Source organism: Macaca mulatta, chromosome 9, assembly GCF_049350105.2.
Source record: "Macaca mulatta isolate MMU2019108-1 chromosome 9, T2T-MMU8v2.0, whole genome shotgun sequence".
Lineage (NCBI taxonomy): Eukaryota > Metazoa > Chordata > Mammalia > Primates > Cercopithecidae > Macaca > Macaca mulatta.
In genome coordinates this window covers 117,842,098-117,853,534 of record NC_133414.1, presented here as the reverse complement: position 1 = coordinate 117,853,534, position 11,437 = coordinate 117,842,098, and the positions used below count along the sequence as shown (strand labels likewise).

General features: G+C 40.3%; 1 protein-coding gene and 1 pseudogene across 1 annotated transcript; one reads left to right on the top strand and one right to left on the bottom strand.

The window, feature by feature from the left end:
* Positions 1 to 753: 753 nt before the first annotated feature.
* On the bottom strand, positions 754 to 1,535 carry LOC693708 (14-3-3 protein zeta/delta pseudogene; annotated as a pseudogene).
* Positions 1,536 to 10,195: 8,660 nt separating this feature from the next.
* On the top strand, positions 10,196 to 10,809 carry LOC693464 (non-histone chromosomal protein HMG-17). The gene has a single exon (XM_001082035.5). The coding sequence runs from the start codon at positions 10,292 to 10,294 to the stop codon at positions 10,562 to 10,564; it is 273 nt and encodes a 90-aa protein (XP_001082035.1). The 5' UTR covers positions 10,196 to 10,291; the 3' UTR covers positions 10,565 to 10,809.
* Positions 10,810 to 11,437: the final 628 nt, after the last annotated feature.

Sequence of the window (11,437 nt, the reverse complement as noted above, 5' to 3'; positions counted from 1 at the left end):
TTAATACACCTGTGACTGGAACCAGTGATCCTTTTTATTCCCCACCAGGACAAGCCAATATGTAGGCAATTTTCTTTGGTTAGATATGGAAGCAGTTTTAACACTGGACCTTGTGAAGCCACAATGTACTGAAAGTACCATACCAAACATTTATAACTTTATAAAAATCCCACATCCCCATATTGGCCACCTCAAGATGAAAACAGATAACTCCCTAAATGTTAACTGGCTTTACTCCCCAAATATATATATTATATATATGTATATGTGTGTATGTATATATGTGTGTGTGTATATATGTGTGTGTGTGTATGTGAGACAAAGTCTCACTCTTGTCCCCCAGACTGGAGTGCAATGGTGTGATCCTGGCTCACTGCAACCTCTGCCTCCCGGGTTCAAGCGATTCTCCTGCCTCAGCCTCCTGGGTAGCTGGGATTACAGGCACCTGCCACCACGCCTGGCTAATTTTTGTATTTTCAGTAGAGACGGGGTTTCACCATGTTGGCCAGGCTGGTCTCGAACTTCTGACCTCAGGTGATTGACCCACCTCGGCTTCCCAAAGTGCTGGGATTACAGGCATGAATCACTATGCCTGACCACTACTCCCCTAATATTAAACATAAAAACAACATGGGAAATACAGAAATTCAAATAGAAGTAACACAAACCTGTCATAAATTATAAACAAAAAACTATTTGTGGGACACCATGGATGACAAGTGGTCTACTGTGTAAATTTTAGAATGAGGCAGACTAAAATTGGAGGCCGGTTAATTTTCCCATTTCTCCTGCTTCAGCTTTGTCTCCTTAGGTATCCAATGTCCACAATGTCAAGTCGTCTCTCGGTAATTGCATTATTAGTGTGCTGTCTTTGTATGACTCTTCACTTAATGTATCAGGTTCAGCAATGGCTTCATCAAAAGCCATCTTTGCAAGGGAGCAGGCTTTATCTGGGGAGTTCAGAATCTCATAATAGAACAAGAGAAGTTAAGGGCCCGACCCAGTCTGATAGGATGTGTCGGCTGCATTTCCTTTTCACTGATTTCAAAAGCTTCTTGGTATGCTTGTTGTGACTGATCCACAATCCCTTTCTTGTCATCACCAGTGGCAACCTCAGCCAAGTAATGGTAGTAATCTCCTTTCATTTTCAAATAGAAAACTTTGCTCTCTGCTTGTGAAGCGCTGGGGATCAAGAACTTTTCCAAAAGAGACAGTACATCATTGTAGATATCTCTTAGCTCCATCTCAATTTTCTCTCTGTATTTTCGAGCCATCTGCTGTTTTTCCTTAGCATCTTCCGTCTTTTGTTCAATACTTGAGATGACCATCTAAGATGGCCTACGGGCTCCTACAACATTTTTATAAGCAACTGAGAGAAGATTTTTCTCCTCATTGGATAATTCAGCTCCTTGCTCAGATACAGACTTCATGCAGGCTGCCATGCTATCATATCGCTCAGCCTGCTCAGCCAGTTTGGTCTTCTGAACCAGCTCATTTTTATCCATGACTGGATGTTCTGTGTCCAGAGTGGGTGGTGGCGGCAGATGGACAGGGGTTCAGCAGTCTCAGGACAGTGGTGGCAGCAGCGGTGAGGTTGAGACTCTGTCGCCAAGTCTTCTACCTTTTATGGTTAATGTAAGTTTTATCTAAATAAAAAAAATAGCAGGAATAATAAGAGTAATGATTCCAAGCTTCTAATCACTCCATTTTATTTTAAATGCTTTCAGAAATTTAATTTCTTAAAGCAAATGTTTTAATCATAGGCTAAATATCTGGTTCATGGGTAAAATTCATTCAAATATGACTGGGGCTCCGTCAAGGTATTGAATGGCTTGAGCAGCGATTGCTTGAATTTTTAAAGACCAGCAAACAGAAATAAAAGTAGTCAAATAATTTGGATTATTCAAAAAAACTTTCAGCTTTGAAGGTGCCGACACTACCTGGAGCCCCTTGCCACCAGCCATGGTCAACCTCACTGTGTTCTTCAACAACACTATTGCTGGTGAGCCCTTGGGCTAAGTTTCCTTCAAGCTGTTTGTAGACAAAGTTCCAAAGACCGCAAAAAATGTTCATGCTCTGAGCACTGGAGAGAAAGGATTTGGTTGTAAGGGTTTCTGCTTTCCCAGAATTATTCCAAGGTTTATGTGTGAGGGTGGTGACTTCACATGTCATAATGGCAGTGGTGGCAAGTCCATCTATGGGGGGAAATTTGATGATGAGGATCCTGAAGCATACAGGTCCTGGCATCTTGTCCATGACAAATGCCGGACCCAACACAAACAGTTTCCCGTGTTTCATCTGCACTGCCACGACTGAGTGATTGAATGGCAAGCATGTAGTCTTTGCAAAGTGAAGGAAGTCAAGAATATCATGGAAGCCATGGAGCACTTTGGGTCCAGGAATGGTAAGACTAGCAAGTAGATCACCATTGCTGACTATGGACAAATCTAATAAATTGAATTGTGTTTTATCTTAATCACCAGACCATTCCTTCTGTAGGTCAGGAGAGAACTTCTTCACCCCATTTGCTCACAGTGTCCTATAATCTTTGGGGTCTTACTGCAGTCCCTTTGGGTTCCATATTTTTCTTATTCCCTTGCATGCCTAGTGGAATAGCAGAGTTAAGTTCACGCTTATAAAAAAACTAAACAAAAATACTCACAGTTCATTTCAGAAAGGTTTTACTTAAAAGGAAGAATAACAACATATTTCCTCATACCATCCATTAATAGATACCTAGAAGAAGGAAAAAATCACTGGGGTCATATAAAGTTTACAGATTATAGACTGGTAGTGAGGGTCACTCCACCAGATCACTAAAATAGAACCTAAGATGGAAACAAATTAGACAAAATATCATATATGATGCAGTGCATATGCTTTGCCTTCTCTGCATTGGCTTGGTGATTAAGTGGGGCTAGCTGAGTGGCCAGCCTATTTAGACTGAAAATAGCTGCCCCATACCCAGAGGAAGAAAATTGAAGTTCCATATAAGGGAAGGCAGTGAAAGAACAGAAGGAAATGTTATGCCATATCTGTGTAGTGCATAACCAATGAGTCCAGTGTCATAAGAACAGTGTGATGGGGCAGAAGGTTGGAGAAGTCAGAGGACAAATGGGAAGCTTCCTTTTCTGTGCAGTGGTGGTGAAGATAGAAACCTATTTCCTTCCCTAGATTTTTTTTCTTTCTTCTTTTTTCTTTTTTTCTCCCAATTCATTTAATCCCAAACCAAGGAAAGGATATTGCCATTAGTTGTGTAGATGTAAGTCCGGAATAAGTGTAATTCCAAAACAAGATGAAGCATAGCTATTATATACACTTCATTTATTCATATATGTGTTAACTTAATGTAGATCTGTAAGTAAAAGCTGTCATTCTTGATAGGGATAGAGATATGATGACTATTTTTAATCTGTTGAAGTTATAAGTTTAATCAGAAAATCAGCCTAACAAATATGAGTTTATAATGTGAGAAACTGTTCCAGAAAAAGACCTTAATGAATCCCAAATTGTAATAAAAGTCATTTGCAATTTATAAAAACAACAAAATTAGAGTGAATAAGCAGCAAATCAAAAATGTCGAAGGCTTTCTAGAAGATAGAACACTGATGAATTGAATGAAAAAGGAGACCACAGAGCAAAACACATTGAAAAAAGATAATTAAAAGGGAGGCATAATTTCAGAGGTTGTTTAGTCTCAGGTATGATGAAATTAGAGAAAAGAAAAGGGCTCTGGGAAAATAATCAGGATGCTTAACTGAAAACTTTTTTAGAGCACAAGGCTGGTGGAACCTCCACTTCTTCATGCATTTGTTGATGAAGGATTTCATCATTTGGAAGGAGAATCAGGGCAATGTATCAGGAGAAACAGATTCTTCACCCCAAATGCAAAGCATTGAGCACAACCTCTTCAGTAGCATATCCAGCAAAACTCTTAAAAATTTCAGAAAAAATCTTCTGTAGTCAGAAATGGCATCCACATAAAGTAGAGCAGGGATCCTGAATGGCAAATATAACCAAACATTTGAAGAGGACCTACACCTCAAAAGAATGGCAACTTACTCCACAAATGAAAGAACTAATACCCAAGGAGGCAAGACACGTTTTACTTATTTTAAGATCTTCCTATAATTTGTTTCAAATCTTAAATATTCTAGAGGATATTACATTCCATCCATTTAAAAAGTACCCAGAAATCACAGAAATAAAAACATAATTATAAAAACAAAAACCTAAGACTTCTAGTTTCAGCTTCAACAAGTCAAGTTTGGAAGTCAGCACTCCTGTTCATACCACAAGAAAAAACTAAACAAACTAAAACTCAACATTTTTTCTTGGATGCATTAGAGAAATGAGAGTGCCCCAAATCTGGAAAAATAGGCAAATCCAGCGAGTCACAGCTAAGATCTGCTTACCTGAAGAAAAAGCCACTGTAGCCACACTTGGTGGGGATATTCAACTTGTAATGTTAATCAACTGCTGGAGCTGAACGTAGACTAGCTTGAAAGTGAGAAATCCTGGAGTGGAGGAATGCTATGCTGCTAGGAGGACCCTGCATTTTTGTGGGTTTTATCTTCAGGAACTAAACTAGATGCTTACTGTGAAAAGCTAAGAAAGATTCTCCACTGGCTTTATCAAGGGAAGAGAAGAGTAACCATTGTGAAAAACACACCGAGTATTCTCCAGAGCAAAGGCCTTATTCTTCGGGGGAAATGACCTTACTAGTCTTATCTCATCTGGGGGAAGGGCATCTCTCCCACCCTGGCCCCCTCTGACCTTTCTGTCTCATCTAAGGGGGAAGAAAAAGGCTAAGAGATCTAAGCATAGGTCACACAGCCTTGGAACACAGGCACACTGATAAAACTGAGATTTAATTATATGATTATAGAATATCCCTTCTTCCTCTCACTTTACCAGCATACCAACAGGGCTCCACTACAACAATAGTAGCTGAAAGAGCTGCAAGATGCAAATTCCGTCTGAGAATGAGTTTTTAGGAAATCCCAAAAAAACACAGGAGACAAAAATAAGGATACAAGAGAAATGTAAAGCGTTTGGCACCCACAGCGACAGTAAACATAAAACACAGCACAGCTCTTAGCCAAATTAACATAAGACCACATACTAAAGGCCTAGAAAAAATATCTAAATTTTTATTACATGACGTATCACGTCCAGCTTTAATCAGAAAATTACAAGTCACACCAAAAGACAAGAAAAATCACAAATTAAGCATCAGAACCATGCTCAGATATGACATAGAACAGGAAATGTAAAGTAATTGTGAATAATATGTTAAGGGATCTAATGGAAAAAATAGGTAAAAGCAAGAAAATACGGGCAAACTATGCAAAGACATTTAGATTGTGAGAGAGTGTCAATAGAAAATGCTGGAAAACAAAAACACTACAACAAAAATGAAGAATGTCTATGATATACTTATCACTAGGTTGAACATCAAGAAAATAGTGAGCATGAAGATACGTCAATAGAAATTCCCCAAAATAAAATACAAAGAGAAAAATAATACTAAAACATTATCTCAGAAATGTAGTATACTTTGTTTAATGTGACATGTGGAATTAGAATAGCAGTGGAAAAGAGAGAACACAGCAGAAGAAATATTTCAAGTAATAGCAGAGGAGAATTTTTCAAAATAAATGACATATACCAAACCACAGATCCAGAAAGCTTACAGAACACCAGCCAGGAAAAGTGCCAAAGAAAACTACAACAAGTTATATCATATTCAAACTGAAGAAAACCAGACAAAGAGAAAAATATTGAAAGAAGCCAAAGAAAATGAAATGCTTTACATAGAAAGGAAAAAACATGAGAATTACAGTAGACTTCTTGTCACAAACCATGCAAGCAAGGAGAGAGTGGACTAAAATATTAGAAGAATTCAAAGAAAAACCACCATCCTAGGATTCTGTATCCTGTTAGATTACCCTGCAAATTACAGAGAATTAAAGACTTTCTCCAAAAAACAAGAACTGAGGGAATTCATCACGAGCAGTGCTGCCCTAGAAGAAAGGTAAAAAAGGATAATGAAATGAAAATTGTAGGCCGGGCGCGGTGGCTCAAGCTTTTAATCCCAGCACTTTGGGGGGCCGAGATGGGCGGATCATGAGGTCAGGAGATCGAGACCATCCTGGCTAACACGGTGAAACCCCATCTCTACTACAAAATACAAAAAAAACCTAGCCGGGTGAGGTGGCAGGCACCTGTACTCCCAGCTACTCAGGAGGCTGAGGCAGGAGAATGGCGTAAGCCCAGGTGGCGGAGCTTGCAGTGAGCCGAGATCCGGCCACTGCACTCCAGCCTGGGCTACAGAGCGAGACTCCATCTCAAAAAAAAAGAAAATTGTATAGGCTGGAAACTTTGATTTACATAAAGAAGGAAGGAGCATCAGGAAAGAAATAAATGAAGGCATAATTTTTAAAAATTGATAAGTAACTTAAAATATGTTTTTGTTTAAAGTAATAATGGTAACAATATAATGGGTGATTTTAGCATATGGATAAGTAAAATAAATGACAGCAATTTCACAAGGTATGGGAGGGAGCTACTGGGGATATTCTGTTATACAGTATGTGAACAACATGTGAAATGGTATAGAGTTATTTCAAAGTAGACTAAGATTACTTTAATATTATTTAATACTTTGGAAAACACTAAAAACTGTTTTTAAATGAGAATAATTGATATGCTAACGTTACAGGAAAGGGGTCTGGATCCAAACCCCAAGAGAGGGTTCTTGGATCTCACACAAGGAAGAATTCAGGACAAGTCCACAGTACAAAGTGAAAGCAAGTTTATTAAGAAAGTAAAGGAATAAAAGAATGGCTACTCCATAAACAGAGCAGCCCCAAGGGCTGCTGATTGCCAAATAGCCTGTCTGCAAGCACACTAATTCTTTCTTCCACTATTAAAAGACTATGATGTTCAGTATACCAGCTGCAATTTTCAGCTCCTGAATTTCTGCTCATTTCTTTTTAATTATTTCAATCTCTTTGTTAAATTTATCTGACAGAGTTCTGATTTCTTTCTCTGTGTTATCTTGAATATTTTTGAGTTTCTTCAAAATAGCTATTTTGAATTCTGTCTAAATGGTCCCATGTCTCTGTTTCTCCAGGACTGATTCCTGATGCCTTATGTAGTTCATTTAGTGAGGTCATGTTTTCCTCGGTCATCTTGATACTTGTGGATGTTCATCTGTGTCTGGGCATTGAAGGGCTAGGTATTTATTGTAGTCTTTGCAGTCAAGGCTTGTTTGTACCCTTCCTTCTTGGGAAGGCTTTTCAGATATTTAAAAGAACTTTGGCATTGTTGTCTAAGCTATATCTGCTTTAGGGGGAATCCCAGACCCAGTAACACTGCGGTTCTTGCAGACTCGTATAGGTACCGCCTTTAAGTTCTTGGCAAAAATTGGTAATAATTCTCTGGATTACTAGGCAGAGACTCTTGTTCTCTTCCCTTACATTCTCCAAAACCAATGAAGTTTCTTTCTCTGTTCTGAGCCACCTGAACCAGGGGTGGAGTGACACAAGCACCTCTGTGGCTACCAGTCCAAGAACTGTGCTGGGTCCAACCTAAAGCCAGCACAGCACTGAGTCTCAACAAAGCCCTGCTCTAACCACTTGCTGGTTACTACCTATGTTTTCTCAAAGCCCTGGGGTCTCATGATCAGCAGGTAGCTAAGCCAGCCAGGCCTGTGTCCTTTCCTTCAGGGTGGCAAGTTCCTCCAGGACCCTGGTGAATCTAGAGGTGCCATTCGGGAGCCAGGGATTAGAGTAAAACACCTTACATCTAATACAATAGAACACCTGGTGTTCTATTGTATTAAGGCCGAGGTGGCACTGAAACCATAAGATGCAGTCTTTCACACTCTTTCCTACCCTTTCTAAAGGCAGAGGAGCCTCACCGTATGGCCACCACCACCTCAAATCAATGGGGAGTACTGCCAGACTACCATCAATGTTTTCTTAAAGCTCAAGGCCTTTTAAGTCAGTTTGTGGTGAATGCTCTCTGGCCTGGGACTCACCCTTTAAGGCACTGGGCTCCCCTCTGGTCCGGGGCACATCCAGAAATTCTGTCCAAGAGCCAAGTTCTAGAATCAAGGATCCCAAGAGCTCACTAGTGCTCTGCCCCCAGTGGCTGAGCTGGTACCTGAAGTGCAAGACGAAGACTCCTTTATTTTTCTTTCTACTTTTCTCAGGCAGAAGGAGTCTTTCACTGTAGCCACCACAGCTGGGAATGTGCTAAGTCTCACCAGAAACCAACAAATCTCAATGTCTCACCTAAATTCCTTAATATAACTGGACATCACTGCTGTTTATTTAAGGCCCAAGGCCTCTTTAGTTAGTAGGTGTTAAATTCTGCCAGGACTGAGTCCTTCCCTACAGGGAAGTGGATTTCCTTCTGGCCCAGTGTGTCTAGAAATGTTGCTTGGAAGCAAGGGCCTGGAAAGGGGGACCTCATGACTCTGACCAGGGACCTAGCCTGCTATGTCTGAGCTGGTATCCAAAATACAAGAAAAAGTTCTCTCTACTCTTTCATCTCCTCTCCTCAAGCAAAAAGAAGGGGTGTCTTTTAGAACTACAAGCTGTGCAACCTGGAATTAGAGAAGGGGTGATTCCAGCACTCCCTTGGCTGTTTCAGCTGGTGTCTCAGTAGGTCATGTTCTCCCTAGTCCATTGTCTATGGGTCCAATTCAGCACTAGGAATTACCTGGGAAGTTACAATTCTTGTGGCCTAGACTGTCTTTCAAGTTTATTTGTGACCCCAGAACACTGTAGCCTGTGGCGCTGAGGCTTGTGGGAGCTCAAGTTCTGACCACTGGGATCTGTGATTCTGCTCTGACTAGGGCTGGTTTAAAGGCTCCCTCCTTGGGTGTCAGCTGAGTTTTGTCTTGTTTTGCTTCATGCTCTTCCTCTCACTAGTGCACAGAAATACTCTCCATACCACACCACCACTGCTGGGGGATGCAGGAGAGGTGATGCTGGTGATTCAAAGCTGTTTTCTCTATTTCTTCAGTGTCTCTTTCAGTAATATGAACTTAAAACCAGGTACTATGAGGGCTGTCCTGATTCTTGACCCTTATGCATGTCCTTTTTTTGTGTGTAGATAGTTGTTAAATTGGTGTTTTTATGAAGGGACAATTGGTGGAGGCTTCTATCTGCCATCTTTCCGATTCTTTACAGAATTGGAAAAAAACATTTTAAAATTCATATGGAACGAAAAAAATAGCCAAGACAGTCCTAAGCAAAAAAAGCAAAGCTGGAGGCATCACGTTACTTGACTTGAAACTACATCACAAGGCTACAGTAACCCAAACAGCGTGGTACTGGTACAAAAACAGACATATAGACAAATGGAACAGGCAAGAGAGCTCATAAATAATGCTGCACACCTACAACCATCTGGTCTTTGACAAATCTTACAAAAACAAGCAATGGGGAAAGGATTCCCTATTTAATAAATGCTACTGTGATAACAGACTAACCATTGGCAGAAGACTAAAATTGGACTCCTTTCTTAGACCATATACAACAATCAACTCAAGATAGATTGTAGACTTAAATGTAAAACCTAAAACTATAAAAACCCTAGGAGATAACCTAGGGAGTACCATTCTGGACATACACCCTGGCAAAGATTTCATGAAGAAGACACCAAAAGAATTTGCAACAAAACCAAAAATTGACAAGTGGGACCTAATTAAACCAAAGAGGTTCTGCACTGCAAAAGAAACTATCAACAGAGTAAACAGACAGCCTACAGAATGGGAGAAAATGTCTGCAAACTATGCATCCAACAAAGGTCTAATATCCAGAATTTATAAGGAACTTAAATAAATTAAAGAGCAAAAACCAAACAACCCAATTACAAAGTGGGCAAAGGACATGAACAGACACTTTTCAAAAGAAGATATATGTGTGTCCAATAAGCATATGAAAAAATGCTCATCTTTATGAATCATTAGAGCAATGCAAATCAACACCACTATGAGATACCATCACACCAGTCAGAGTGGCTATTTTTAAAAAGTCAAAAAATAACAAATCATGGCCAGGTTGTGGAGAAAAAGAAAGCTTATATGCTGCTGTATAGTGTAAATTAGTTATATGGGAATTTAAATTAGTTCAGCCATTGTTTGGTGGTTTCTTAAAGACTTAAAACTGAATTACCGGAAGAAGAAGAGGCGAGAACGACCCCCGGACCGACCAAAGCCCGTGCGCGCGCTGCATCCTGCGTCCAGCACCTACGTCCCGCCGCCGTCGCCACCATGCCCAAGAGAAAGGCTGAAGGGGATGCTAAAGGAGATAAAGCCAAGGTGAAGGACGAACCACAGAGAAGATCCGCGAGGTTGTCTGCTAAACCTGCTCCTCCAAAGCCAGAGCCCAAGCCTAAAAAGGCCCCTGCAAAGAAGGGAGAGAAGGTACCCAAAGGGAAAAAGGGAAAAGCTGATGCTGGCAAGGAGGGGAATAACCCTGCAGAAAACGGAGATGCCAAAACAGATCAGGCACAGAAAGCTGAAGGGGCTGGAGATGCCAAGTGAAGTGTGTGCATTTTTGATAACTGTGTACTTCTGGTGACTGTACAGTTTGAAATACTATTTTTTATCAAGTTTTATAAAAATGCAGATTTTTGTTTTACTTTTTTTTTTTTTTTAAAGCTATGTTGTTAGCACACAGAACACTTCATTGTTTTTGGGGGAAGGGGCATATGTCACTAATAGAATGTCTCCACAGCTGGATTGATGTGGGGAAAACACCTTTCCCTTCTAGTTTTGAGAGACTTCCTCTTGGCTCCCAGGAGGAGGGATTCCCTGACTTTGACACACATGGCCACCTTGGCACAAAAGCCTTGTGGTATGGAAAAATGAATTTGTTTTTATGTCCTCTTCTCCCTTTCCATCTTTCAGCATAGACTTAACTCCCTTAAGCCCAGACATCTGTTGGGACTTGACCCCTAGTCATTGGTTACCAGTGTGTCAGGCAATCTGGACTTTCCAGTGATGCCACTGAGATGGCACCTGTCAAAACAGCATTGGTTCCATTTCTATATTGTGGATCTTCAGACAAATTCTGCCATTTTTATTTCACTTCCTGAAAGTCAGGGTGGGCTTGTGAAAAGTTGTTAAACAACATGCTAAATGTGAAATGTCAACCCTCAGTCTAAACTTTCCCTGTTCAGAGCATCAGATGAAGACTTCATTGGGTTTTATAGTGGCTTTCTGATTTTTGGTAGTCCATTGAGGAAGGGAGTTTGAAAGTTGTTGTATACTGTTAATGATTGTCTGCCCATGTCCTGCCTGAAATACCATGATTGTTTATGGAAAGTATCTTTAATAAAGCTGGATACAGTTTGGCTTGGAAAAAAAAAAAAAAACTGAATTACCATTTGACCCAGCAATCCCATTATTGGATAT